Raw genomic sequence first — 14,715 nt, forward strand, 5'->3', positions numbered from 1 at the left:
GCCTCTCATAAAATTGAAAGAAACTGGAAAATGTCCATTAAATATTTTAAAACCTGCTCTGAATATTACACTGATTGCAGTTGTTCATATAGAGATATAATGTTTACAGATAAATAGACTGATGATTTCATTATTAATGTTCTTAACAAGCAACGTTACAATTATTTTATTGAGAGTGAAATTATTTGTTTATCTATTGTATAACATTGCTAGTGATGATCGGGCTAGAAATTATTTTGCCACGGGGATCAGAGACAAAATTTACTGTCTAATTGATTTTTCCTCCTTCCTGATTCATCACTATTTTGATTTAAACATTAGCCTGGGTGTTCTACGTTATTAAAAAGAAATGATGTAATTGCTTGAAGATATTGGGACAATAACTGACTAATAAAAACTGACATTATTTTCTGTGAAATTGATACCTCAGGCACTAGAGCTGACAGAAGTAATTAGAGCTGGGCAAGTAGAGGGAGTTTTCCTGTGAGTGGTATGAGTGGGAAGCTCGCTGTCTACTCAGATTAATTCCTTTTAATGAGCTTCAGAGAACTGGCTTTGTTTGTTACAGGTATAATTGACAGCGTGCATGGAGAGCGGAGACAAGTTGTAGCTGTAACTGGTGATGGAACCAATGATGGACCAGCACTGAAGAAAGCAGACGTTGGTTTTGCTATGGTAGGCGATAAAACATTCACATAATACAGATCGTGTTCAATTAGCATTAGCTTTTGTGTGACAGTTGAGGCAATGTTCATATTGCAATGAACACAAACCTCTTTTAATAAATTGTTAATTCTATTAAGCTTGCTCAGGACATAAATAATTCAAAGGAAGGCTGATAAAAGACCATGGCCTCCTCTACTGCTGTGATGAGGCCACTCTCAGGTTGGGGGAGCAATACCTTATATGCCATCTGGGTAGCCTCCGATCTGACAGCATGAGCATCAATTTCTCAAACTTCCAGTAATCGCACCTCCTCCCACTTCACCATTCCCCGTTCCTGTTTCTCACTTTATCTCCTTACCTGCCTGTCACCTCCCACTGGTGCTCGTCCCCCTTCCCTTTCTTCCATGGTCTTCTGTCCTCTCCTCTCAGATTCCTCCTCCTCCAGCCCTTTACCTCTTTCGCCAATCAACTTCCCAGCTCTTTACCTCATGTCCTCCCCCTCTCCCAGTCTCACCTATCACCTGCCACCATGTAGTTCTTCCTCCCCTCCCCCCACCTTCCTACTCCGACCACCCCTTCCTTTCCAGTCCTGACGGAAGGTCTTGACTGTTAACTCTTTTCCATAGGCGCTAGCTGGCCTGTTGAGTTCCTCCAACATTTTCATTGTGTTGCCCTGATAATATAGACTGTTTAATCAAGCTGAAGAATCCTGAATTTATGGAGCATAATTTCTGGAATAAAGTCCAGCCACTTCAGACATGGCTGTCTCATCTTACAGAAGGTCTATAATAGATGAGCCATGATCATTTCCGAAGGCTTTGCTAACTCCTCAAACCAGTTCAAAAGTTCAAAATAGATTTATTATCAAAGTACATATATATCACCACGTACAACCCTGAGGTTTATTTCTTACGGGCGTATTCATTAAATCAGGAATAGAATAACAACTCATCTCCTGTACTTCCAAAGAATCAGTGAAAGCCGCACCAGATTTGGTGTTCAACCAGTGTGCAAAAAACAACAAACTGTGTAAATACAAAAGGAAAGAAAATAATAATAATAATAAATAGATAAATAAGCAGTAAGTATCGATAGTGTGAGATGAAGTGTCTGTGAGAGTGAGTCCATGGGTTGTAGGAACATTTTCGTGACGGGACAAGTGAAGTTGAGTGAAGTTATCTCCTTTGGTTCAAGAGCCTGGTGGTTGAGGGGTAGTAACTGTTCCTGAACCTGGTGGTGTGGGTCCTGAGGCTCCTGTGCCTTGCGTCCGATGGCAGCAGTAGGAAGAGAGCATGGCCTGGCTGGTGGGCGTACCTGATGATGGATGCTGCTTTCCTGTATGAAAGCCTCCACAATTGAGGAATCTCCATCATTTGGGCCTGAATGGATCAGACAGTGCCTGGCACCTGTGGAATTCTCCCCAGCAAGAAAGGAAAGGAAAGGTCACAACCTGAAATGTCGACTGTTTATTCGTTTCCACGGATGCTGCCTGCCTTGCTGAGTCCCTCCAGCATTTTGTGTGCATTGTTGTAGAGGAGGGAAAGATGGATTTCAAAGAGAAAAAACCCTAAAGCTTACTTTATACAAATAAAGTTAGCACTCTCAGCAGAATATACCTGCACACAACTCCCAATGAACTCCCTAGTAAATCTGAGATATCGAGCCAGGTCATTTTAAGGTTAAAGATATGTCTCGGAATTCAAACTTGCTCAGTAATGCTAACCGTGGTATGTAAATTGGGCAATCAATATGTTGTATTCAGTTTCCAAATGTTATTCCAATAGTGGGAAAGAATTTTCTGATTGTACTAAATAGCGCAGTTAACTCTGATGTCTGCACAGCAAATATTTTAATTAAAGTGACTGCTGCCCTTCAAAGTGGAATGAAAAACGTGCATAATTTGAGGCTTACATCTCATTCTAAAAATATAAAATCATAAGGCCATTCTTGTGACTCAGCAAAATAGGGCACCATTTAACCGAGCTGTGCAGACTGGAAAACATCGTTTCTGCTTCCCCCTATTTACTACTCTCCATTCAGGCATTACAATTAATTACAGCTTTGTCAAAGTGAGGAAGAAATAATTGCTTATGATATTCATTTTGTTTTAGTGACATCAATATATCAGGTGTGTAAGGTTGACAGTGGCCACATAATTAATTCATACTCATGAGACTTTCCAATTCTGAACTTGGAAACAAGAGAAATAAATCGCTGCTCCATTTATTAGTCACACTTGCTTTGCAAATGTACACTAATACCTTTTGTAGAATCAATAAATCCATGCACTAATTTTATAATTGCTACCGTGTTTATTGGCCTAATCTTCTCTGGCCCTATATTTAAGCATGAAATTTTCAAAGAATGATACTGCAGTCGAGTTTCCTAGCCTACTTATCAATTGGAAAGATCTAAACACGATCTCAATACACTCAAACTTGTCAGTCATTTCCATTTTTTTCCCTCTCATTTGATGGTTAGCAATCCTCTTTCACACAAGCCGGACTATTGCCCGCTTCTAGCCTAATTGTATATCTGTTTCTCTGCAGTGAAGTTATTAAGGGCATGTTCAAAATGGAAGATGTACTGTGAAAAGCATGAAGTGGTTCTCATTTGATAGGCATATAAATAATATGCATAAAATTTTTCAAAATTGCAACAACACTCCTTTGATAAATAAAAATCTTATGCAGTCATTGATTCACTTAGTATGATATTAGTCACATCACAGCGCATCCGAACAGAGTATCCTCTCCAGCTCCAACTAAAGGGGCGGTACAGTAGCATAGAGGTTAGCACAGTGTATTACCAGCGACCTAGGTTCAAATCCCACCGCTGCCTGTAAGGAATTTGTACATTCTTCCTGTGACCACGTGGAGTTCCTCTGGGTACTCTAGTTTCCTCTCACAGTCCAAAGGTTAGCAGGTTAATTGGTCATAGTAAATTGTCCCATGATTAGGCTAGGATTAAAATTGGGAGATTACTGGGTGGTGCAGCTTAAAGGGCCAATAGGGCCTATTCTGCACTGTATCTCAATAAAATAAAAAATTAAAATAATGGTGTAATTTGTCATCCTTTGCCCCTTTCTTATGATCGCAAGACACTGCTGGATTTTAAGAACATAGCTACTGCATGCCTGCCTCAGTAGCGAGTTGTTGTACAGCAGATGAGCTCCACAGCATGGGCTTTAGTGCACTCCATGTTGTCACCTGCTACAGTCACCCAGGGAGGTGCCATCGGAAGCGGTGCTCAAGAAAGCAAAATGGGACTGGTGTGTGTACGCTTCAGTAATGACAATCCACTGTTCCCCTTTGGTAGAGTTCTTAAAGGTGAAGTATAGGCCCACTTGGAAAATGGTGGCATATATGCCAGAATGCTGTTAATTGACTTCAGCTCGGCGTTTAATACACTCATCTCTCAGAAGCTGGTGGGTAAGCTGACCTCATTTGGTCTCAACACCTCTCTCTGTAGCTGGATACTGGATTTCTTGGCAGAAAGGCCGCAGTCCATCCTTGTTGGCAGAAACACCTCTAGCTCCATCACGCTGAGCACCAGCACTCTCCAGGGCTGTGTGCTCAGCCCAGTGCTGTTCATGCTGTTGACGCAGGACTGTGGTGCTTGATCCAGTTCGAACCGAATCACCAAGTTCGCTGATGAAACACTAGGCGTTGGCCTCATCAACAATGACGATGAAAGAGCATACAGAGAGGAGGTGGAGGGACTGGTAGATAGGTGTGAGCACAACAACTCGAGTCTCGGCGTGGATTAGGCCAAGGAGATGATTGAGGACTTTAGGAAGGTGTAGGCTGATGATTCCTCACTGCACATACACAGCTCCTCCATTCAAGTGAGTTAGGAGCACCAAGTTTCTGGGTGTGTACATAACGGACCTTCTCACCTGGTCCCTCTAAGCTACCTCAGCAGCATCTCCTCTTCCTGAGGAAAGTGAAGCTTGGCGATATGCATGTGTACGGTTGAATGACAATAACCTGAACTTGAATCTGTGGGTCAGGAGGAGAAGTGGCCAATGAGTTCTGTCTCGATGCATTTGTTTGGATATCACTTGTGAATGGATGCAGCGTCTCCTGCTCACCTCCTTTTCCTCCTGCATTTATTTTGATAATACTTCCCGCTGCAAAACTAGTCATTAGGTATTGCTCTTAAAGGGGTAGTGAAAATGCACACAGCGAATTGCGTTGATATTTCATTAGTGGACCAGTGACATAAGCCTATAAATTCTAATATTTAAGAAATTATGTGAATTAAGCCACTTATTTCAAGATTATTTGTTAAAAATGGCCCTAAAGTATGACACATTTTGATTCTACTTTAATGATTAACCAATCCTATGTTTTGCAATTAATTTCTTCAAAATATTGGACTAATAGTAATATTTATTAGTCAGTCATTTTAATCAGTCCTGAAAGTTTGAAGTAAAATTTATTATCATACATGTCACCACATACAACCCTGAGAGTCATTTTCCTGTGGGCATACTCAGCAAATCTATAGAATATTAACTATAACAGGATCAATGAAGGATCAACCAGAGTGCAGAAGACAACAAATTGTGCAAATGCAAATATAAATAGATAACAAAAGCATGAAATAACAAAATAAAGAGTCCTTAATGTGAGATCATTGGTTATGGGAACATCTCAATAGAATGAGCGTAGTTATCCCCTTTTGTTCAAGAGCCTGATGGTTGAGGGGTAGGAACTGTTCTTGAACCTGATGGTGCAAGTCCTGAGGCACCTGTACTTTCTACCTGATGGCAGCAGCAAGGAAAGAGCATGGCCTGGGTGATGAGGATCTTTGATGATGGATGCTGCTTTCCTATGACAGCATTTCATCCAGATGTACTTACTGGTTGCAAATGCTTTACCCGTGATGTACTGATGCCCATCATTTCCCATGGGTGTTCTTTACGAATCAAATTAATGTAGTATAAATTTCAAATTATGCCAGGTCCCTTGTGGAGCACAGACAGAGTTTAATGTCAGTCAGCATGTGACACTGATAATGCCTCTGGAACAATCAGATTAGCAACCCAACTCTCCACAATGCTCACTAGTCTTCCTTCAGGAAGTTAATGCATCACATGGTTGTCTCAGCTGACAATAGTCTATCAGAGGTGAGGTCTGACAACTCCTGAAGGTTGTGTTGACTCCTCAGACCAGTAGTGCTCAGACATGTGTTTGCAGTTCTGACTAATAGAGCGTGGCTGGGAGAATGATCGGGCAGTTCACGGTACCAGGACGTGCTTCCTGAAGGACTTGGAGAAAGAGCTCTCAGCAGGAGCCCATGTCTACCTAGTCATTAGGAAGCAATTACTTCAGCTGAAGCTGCGCAAAGAGTGGTCTGTGAAATGTTTGCACTTCAGTAAATGGATGTTCATTGAAATCCACCACTGCTGGCAGCTTGTGTGTCATGAAATATATCATCAGTGACTGGCCCAGGCACCTTTATGTTTCACCATAGTGGGACTGTACCTCAAGGAAAGAACAGAAGAAAAGTCTCATAACTGTCAAGGTGACCCTGCAAATTAGTTTTTGTGGCAATTGAGGAAGTAGTCATTCGCATCATATAATTTTTTTTAATGGAAGCCCACGCAAAAGCACAGAACCGTTCTTTAGGTTGCTTCCTCCTCCTCGTAATGAACTGTATGATGGAGATGCCTCTAAATGGTGACATCCATCATTAAGGACCCCCATCACCCAAGACATGCCCATTTTTCATTGCTACCATCAGGGAAGATGTACGGAGTCCTGAAGACACACATTCAGTGATTCAGGAATTGCTTCTTCCCCTCTGCCTTCACATTCCTGAATGGGCATTGAATCCATGAACACTACCTCACTACTTTTTATTTCCTATTTTTGCACTACTTATTTAATTTAACTTTATATATACTGTAACTTACAGTTTTCATTATGTATTGCAATGTACTACCGCTACATAACAACAAACTTCACGAAATATGACGGTCTCAGCCTGAGCACACACCCCTCAGCATCAGCGGCTCCACAGTGGAGAGAGTGGAAAACATCGAGTTCCTTGGGGTGCAGATCTCGGACAATCTCACCTGGTCCGGGAACACCACTGGGATTGTGAAATCGGCCCAGCAGAGATTGCACTTTCTGAGGAAGCTTAAACAAGCATTACTCCCCACTAACATCTTAACTACATTCTACAGAGGCGTGGTTGAGAGTGTGCTGACCTTTTGCATCACAACCCAGTTCTCCAGCTGCAGTGCTGTCGACAAAAAAGTCTTGCAGAGGGTGGTTAGGAGAGCAGAGAAGGTTATTGGGGTCTCCCTACCTTCTGTCCAAGACCTCTTTCAGAGTCAATGCCTCCAGAAGACACAGTACATCATTAAAGACCCTTCACACCCTCTCCATGAACTGCTTGTTCTTCTGCCATCAGGCAAATGTTACAGGAGCATCAAAACTAAAACCACAAGGCTACTAAACAGCTTCCTCCCACAGGCAGTCGGACTGCTAAATAGCTGCTCCACCTGACTCTGCTTTGGACACTTTTAACTTGCACTGGACACTTATAACTTGATTTTAACTGACATGTGGCTGTTGTGTTTTACTATTTATTGTTATGTTTATTATTTAGTGTTGCGTTTGTTATGTTATGATTGCACTGCCCCTGAGGAACGCTGTCTCATTCTGCCCTGCGGAGCTGATGTATGGTTAGAATGACAATAAAGTTTTTTTTGAACCTTGAATCTTGAATAAGACCATAAGATATAGGAGCAGAATTAGTCCATTTGGCCCATCGAGTCTGCTCTGCCATTTCATCATGACTGATCCATTTCCCTGTCAGCCCCAATCTCCTGCCTTCTCCCCTTATCCTTGCCTGTGATGTTAATCTGATTCTGATCCTAATTATATCATCAGTGAATCTTCCTTGTTGGAGCTGGTAATATTTGGATCGTTTCACAGTTTGTTTTCCAGTACTGTGTGGCAGAGATTATTGCTGCTGTCTGATCAAAAGAGGGATAAATATATTTCATGCTCCCTTACCAGAGACCAGCCTGCTTTGATGGGATTGTATGTTTCCCCTGGTACTGGGCGTCACTGACTGCATGCATACCACTGCAGTACTGTTGTCAGCTATTTAAACCAAATGGGGTTCCTCTCCCTTCATATGTAATTTGTGCCCACTATTCTTGTAGCATTCACTTTACCATATAACCATATAACAATTACAGCACGGAAACAGGCCATCTCGGCCCTTCTAGTCCGTGCCAAACTCTTACTCTCACCTAGTCCCACTGACCTGCACTCAGCCCATAACCCTCTATTCCTTTCCTAACTGCACTCATTTTTCTTCCCTCACACCCTTCAACATTGAGCACACTGTGAGTGTCTTCCACAGTGAAGATTGATGCAGGAATTCTGATTTAGTTCATCAGCCATCACCTTGTCCCCCATTATTATTTCTCTGGCCCCATTTTCTAGTGGTCTTGTATACACTCTCATTTCTCTTTTATTTTTTGCATATTTGTAAAAGCTTTTATCATCCACTTTGATATTGTTTCCTAGCTTGTGTTCGTATTTCATCTTTTCCTCCTCATGATTCTTTTCGTTGCTCTCTGTAGATTCTTAAAAGCTTCCGAATCCTCTGCCTTACCACTAATTTTTGTTTTGTTGCATGCCCCCTCTTTTGCTTTTACATTAGCTCTGACATCCTTTGTCAGCCATGGTTGTACTATTTTGCTTTTGCATCTGGATTCAAGCCAGTATTAAAATCCAGGGGATGGCTAGTGAATGGCAAGAATCTCGTTGGAAGCACGATCTCCATAGATATTTGCAGGCTGATACTGCTACATGGAATATGATGGAGCAGGTCGTTTGAATGCTGACACAACAAACCTGCAGCCTGGATTTGTGGTGATTTTCAGCATGCTGTGTGAACCTTTGCTGTGTGAAATGACAGCCCTTCCACTACAACACACACAGAATACTGGCAACTCGGCAGGTCAGGCAGCATCTGTGGAAATGAATGGATAGGCGACGTTTCAGGCCAAGATCCTTCTTCAGGACTGAGAAGGAAGAGGGAAGATGCTAGATTAAAGAGGTGGAGGGAGGGAAGGAGGCTAGCTGGAAGGTGATGGGTGAAGCTGGGTGGGTGGGGAAAGGCTGGAGAAGAAAGAATCTGATACGAGAGGAGAGTGGACCATAGAAAAAAGGGAGGGAGGAGGGGACCCAGGGCAAAGTAATGAGAAGAGGTAAAAGGTCAGAGTGGGGAATAGAGGGCAGGGGAGGACAATTTGTTTACTGGAAGGTGAAGTCGATATTCATGCCATCAAGTTGGAGGCTACCCAGGTGGAATAAAAGGTGTTGCTTCCACCAGCTGTATCCCAAAGCAGCTCAGGAGCAGAAGCAGAAGAAGAGAAGGAGGGGGTCGTTGAAGGGAAGCAAAATAATTATTCCATTCTCTGCTCAGCCCCCGTCATCTGTAGAAAAGCTGTCAAAGTGGATTGTAGTGGCTAAAACCTCATTTAGCAGATTACCAACAAAATCTCACCTTGCCTTCCTTCTTGCGTTTGACCGGCTTAATGTGCATATCAATCCAAAAGTTGAAACACAGCACCCACCAGTAAATGTAGAGTCCCCGGCTCTACATTGATTCAGCCTTCTGCATTTTCTTTGTACCTGTCTCCTTGCACATTTGTCCATCCATGTGCTACCTCAGTGGTTACATTTAACTCTGCACAGTGCTGTATTCAGTGGAGGAGATGATAGGTCGCCTTAGAGGATGAATTCAAGATGCAGAGATGTTGCGAGACTGACTTCGGGGCAACACCATCTTGGAATGAACAGCGGTAGTCTGAGCCGGCTGACTCAGTGGCAGCAACAAGGATGATGTTATCATGAAAGGCCTTGACAGACTGGCTGTACAGAAAATGTTTCCTAAGACCAGAGGGCACAGCCTCAGAACAGAGAGGTATCACTTTAGAACAGAGATGAGGTGGAATTTCTTTAGTCAGAATCTGTGGAATTCGTTGCCATGGACAGCTGTGGATATATTGCGAGGCTAATAGATTCTTGATTAGTAAGGTTGTTAAAGGTTACAGGAAAAAGGCAGGAGAAGGGTTGAGAAGGAAAATAAATCAATCATGATGGGATGGTGGAGCAGACTTGAAAGGCCAATTTGTCAAATTCTACCCTTATGTCTTATGGTCTAAGTTTGTGCAACTAATTACATTGACTAGTGCTGTACTGCAGTTAATATACTTGTTTAAGCGACTGTACAATCTACCCCACAGAATTTAAGAGTTTCCAAAAGATCATGGTTGAGGAAATTACAGTAGGTCTTGCCTAGTACTCCTGATTGAACAATTTTGTGACTAGCTTTGTTTAATTGTTCACCCTCATTCAGTCCTCCAGTAGGATGTCAGTTATCCATTAATCTATATGGAATACAACTAAGTAACTCAAATCCTGAAACAATCTCAAGCCAAGTAGCATCATCTGATAAGATTTGAGCACCCTCTAGTGATCGGTATCTAATTGTGACCAAACTTTCAAAATCCTTGATGGCCCATGTTTTATTTGTGTATTTATATTAATATGATAGGATAATGAACTCTTCTTTCTTGGTCATTAAGGTAACATTTGGAAATTGATGATAATGCTTGCATATTTGTTCTTCAGCAATTAGATTGAGTTTATGTTGAGAACAAGGAAGGCCAATGGGGAGTACTAGAGGTAAAGACATGAATCAGAGTCAGAATCAGGTTTAGTATCATCAGCATATGTCATGAAATATAATAGTTAAATTAAATAAGTAGTGCAGAAATAGAAATAAAAAGTTGTGAGATAGTCTTCATGGGTTCATGGCCTGATGGCATGAACATTAACTTCTCTAACTTCTATTAATGCCCCAACTCCCCTTCATATCCCATCCTTTATTTATTTATTTTTTATTATTTTTTATTTTTCTTTCCCCCTTTTTTTTCCTCTCTTTTTTTCTCCCTCTGTCCCTCTCACTATAATACCTTGCCCATCCTCTGGGATTTCCCCTCTCCCCCTTTCTTTCTCCCTCGGCCTCCCGTCCCACGATCTTCTCCCTTCTCCAGCCTTGTATCCCTTTTGCCAATCACTTTCCAGCTCTTAGCTCCATCCCTCCCCCTCCTGTTTTCTCCTATCAATTCAGATCTCCCCCTCCTCCTCCCACTTTCAAATCTCTTGCTATCTCTTCTTTCAATTAGTTCTGATGAAGGGTCTCGGCCCGAAACGTCGACTGTACCTCTTTCTATAGATGCTGCCTGGCCTGCTGCGTTCACCAGCAATTTTTGTGTGTGTTTCATGGGTTCAATGTCTTTTCAGAAATCGGATGGCAGAGGGAAAGAAGCTATTCCTGAATTGTTGAGTGTGTGCCTTCATGTTTCATAGTGCATACCTTGGCTGGACCAAGGAAGGATAGTAAGAGTTCTTGGCTGTTGGACAGGACAGGGGGTGGTATCCTCAGTGGCTGGTCATTTTTCAAACACAAGAGGTTCTGCAGATGCAGGAAATCCAGAGCAACACAAATAAAATTCTAGGGGAACTCGGCAGGTCAGGCAACGTCTATTGGAGGAATAAATAGTCGATGATTTGGGCTGAGACCCTTCTTCAGGACTGGAAAGGAAGAGGAAAGGTCAATGTTTAAAGCCTGGTTTGGCTTCAGCAAAAGCTGCTAGTTGCCTCCTGTCCTGAGATTACCAATATGCATGAAATTATGGCTATATTTATGTTGGATTCATGTGCACCAGGAATAGTGTTGAAACTGTCATGCTTTCTCTGGTTAATCTTTTAAACAAGGTGTGCTTAAAGAATAGGATTTTCCCTTTTTACTTCATTATAGGCTGAAAGAACTACTCTTTGTCAAGTAGTTGCTTTGTTTTAGATTCTTTCCCCTGTAAAGCCTTTCTTGAGGGAAATTGCTACTTTCTAATTTCTAATTCAGATTTGTGAGAAGGAAAATTTTAGAAACAATTATGTCTATGGGAAGAAGATTAAGTGAGATGAAAGTTGTGCCAGCCCGAGGTGAAATATTGACAGGACAAAAATGAACACATAGAACATGTGTAGCAGCAGCTTGATCCATTATGTATAAAGGCACATGGTGTTAATTCTATAGAGGATTTCTGGAGAGACTATAAACAAATCATGAGTAATTTTATGTTCAAAGATTTCCCTGAATAAATCAAAAGCAAGCACTTTTTAAAAAGAAATTGTATAAAAATACGACTGAAATCTTGTAAGGATTGAATGTAAGGAGTAGGAACAGGAGGAGGCTACATTCAAATTGGATTACATCTGATCAGATCTCCCCTGCCTTGACTGTAAATCTTGACACCCCAATAGTCTGATTTCTGTTCATCTCAGCTCTGAATATATTCAGAAATCAAACCCCTATAACTTCCCAAAGATTCATGACTTCTTGTCTCTAACTTAAGTGGACATGTCCTATGCAGAAGCTATACATTTTAGTTTTAGATTCTCCCTTGAGGGGAGATATCCTCCCTCAGAATCTTACATGTCTGTAAAGATCACTTCTCATTCTCCTGAACACCAGTGAGAAGAGTTACAACCCTGTTCAATCTTTTATATTGGACATCAACTCTGTGAACCTTGTCTGATGTGTCTCCAATGCAATTAAATCCCTCAAGGAGACCAACCAATGTGTATTGTACTCCAGCTGTGGTCTCACTAATGTCCTGCATGTTTGTAGAAAGATTTAACTATTTTTATATTATATTCCCTTTGAATAAATGGTAACATTTTTTTATTTACCCAATTACTTCCTGTACCTTAATCTTAACATTCTGTGTTTTAAGATGGAATCGCTTTAGCATCAACATTCTGTGATGTCTATATTAAACAAGATTCTGCTTTTCTGTTCCTCCCCCTGTTATGCACCATTTGCCAAGTTTTTATCCACTCATGTTGTCTGTCAATATTCCTTTGCAGACTCTGTACCTCATCAGAACTTTCTTTACCAGCTATCTTTGGACTGGCAGTGAAAGTGACTGTAATGCACTCTCCCTCCATCCATGTTATAGATACAGATCTTGTTGTGTTCGATAATGGGGGTTAGTGCAGAGCCCACACCTAGAGGCCAGCATGTGGGATATTCAACTGAACTTTATTGATAAAGCTGCTTGTATAACATGTGAACTCCTCCCATGTGGGAGTGGCATAGGAATGCCATTATTAACTACCACAACCGACCTACATATGAATCCCAAAGAAGGGTCTCGGCCCAAAACGCTGACTGTTTATTCATTTCCATAAATGCTGCCTGACCTGTTAAGTTCCTCCAGCAGTTTGTGTGTGTTGCTTTGGATACAGATTGTATGCTTGTTGCTTGTTGCTCAATGATGCTTGTTTCAACTTGCCAACCTGAAAATGAGCAGCCTATCCATGCTCAAGTATTATCACCAAAACATGAGCTCTTAGCTTGTGTAGTGATATTTTATCTGGCACCATCCAAATACACTATAATATCCATGCTGTTACAGTCTTAAAGAAAGCTAATAAATTAGCTCAATTTCCTTGTTGTAAGACCATACTGTCTCTCCTTAATTGCATTATGAATTTTTTAAACATTCTACTACTATTTTACTCATGGGTACTCATGAATCCATTAGAGGTAAACCCCTTCCCACCATTGAGGACATTTACATGAGGCATTGCCGCAGGAAACCATATCCATCACCCACCCAGACCATGCTCTCTTCTCACTGCTGATATCAGAGAGAAGGTACAAGAGCCTCAGGACTCACACCACCAGGGTGACAAACAGTTAATACCCTCGGCCATCAGGCTCTTGAACCAAAGGGGATAATTTCACTCAGCTTCACTTGACCCAGCATTGAAACGTTCCCACAACCTATGGACTCTCTTTCAAGGACTCTTTGTCTCATGTTTTTGATGTTTATTGCTTATTTATTTATTATTTCTTCTTTCTTTTTGTGTTTGCACAGTGGTTGAACACCCAAGTTAGTGCAGTCTTTCATTGATTATTCATCTATTATGGATGTACTGAGTATGCCTGCTAGAAAATGAACCTCAGGGTTGTATGTGGTGACATCTACGTACTTTGATAATAAATATATTTTGATCTTTGAACTTTACTTCATCATTACCTTGTTGCACAGTTCCCATATCTCTTCATTTGCTTAATATCCAAAGTCTACTTACCTACCAGCATTTAGAGCAGCAATGAAGGGCCTCCAGCTCTGGTGGTGTTCTGGGCTTCCTTCATTGTCTCTGTAGCTTCCTCTCAGTCTTCACTACTGTCAGTCATGCAAGACACAGGTAGAGAATGAGGAATTCCTTCGCACACAGATATATATATACTGTTTCTGTAACAATTTTGTTTTTCCAGTCAGGGCTGTTAGTCCTGCATTGAACTCCCCAAACCTGGAGGGTCGGTGGACTACTCTTAGTCTGGATTCTACCTTTTCACCTGACTTTTGGCAAGAGTCAAAGCATAAGGCCCTGACACCAGCCAACATAGCTCTCCTGGTCACTGAGGCACACAGGTCTCATCAAGGTTGTGGCCCTCTTGGATCGTCTATAGTTCTGTCAAATATATTCCGCAACTGAGTATCTACAATAAAGAATTCCAAAGATTCACCACCTTGTCTTTATCAAGAAATATATTCTCATCTCAGGCCTGAATGACCGGCCCTTCAATTTAAGAGCCTTTTGATCCTCAGTTCTGTTCAATCCACTGAAGGGGAAACATCATCTGTGCATACCAGCATCTGTGCTGTCAAACTCTTGTAATAATTTTAATAATTTTGTGTGTTTCATTGAGATTACCTCAATCCAGAGGCATAGAGAGAGAGAGAGAGTGTGTGTGTGTGTGTGTACACATCAACGAAGACTGGTGCACAAGCTGTTTTGTGGTTTGCAGTCACAGTTCTGTGATAACTGAACATCATTCAATTAAGTGCCGGCCACAGTACCTGACCTGACCCTGAGCACTCATGCCATTAGTGCACTGGGAGAGCTTCACAGTATCTACAAATCAAGCATC

At 41.5% G+C, this 14,715-nt stretch overlaps 1 protein-coding gene across 7 annotated transcripts in view; it reads left to right on the forward strand.

Moving 5' to 3' along the window:
• atp2b2 (ATPase plasma membrane Ca2+ transporting 2) overlaps window positions 1-14,715 on the forward strand; it is a 933,917-nt gene that overhangs the window by 870,584 nt on the left and 48,618 nt on the right. For all 7 annotated transcript variants that reach the window (XM_072280310.1, XM_072280309.1, XM_072280312.1 and 4 more), the window contains one exon: window positions 569-675. In XM_072280310.1, coding sequence (XP_072136411.1) covers window positions 569-675 — 107 coding nt within the window. The remainder of the gene's footprint in view (window positions 1-568; window positions 676-14,715) is intronic.

Source organism: Mobula birostris, chromosome 16, assembly GCF_030028105.1.
Source record: "Mobula birostris isolate sMobBir1 chromosome 16, sMobBir1.hap1, whole genome shotgun sequence".
NCBI classification, from domain to species: Eukaryota; Metazoa; Chordata; class Chondrichthyes; order Myliobatiformes; family Myliobatidae; genus Mobula; species Mobula birostris.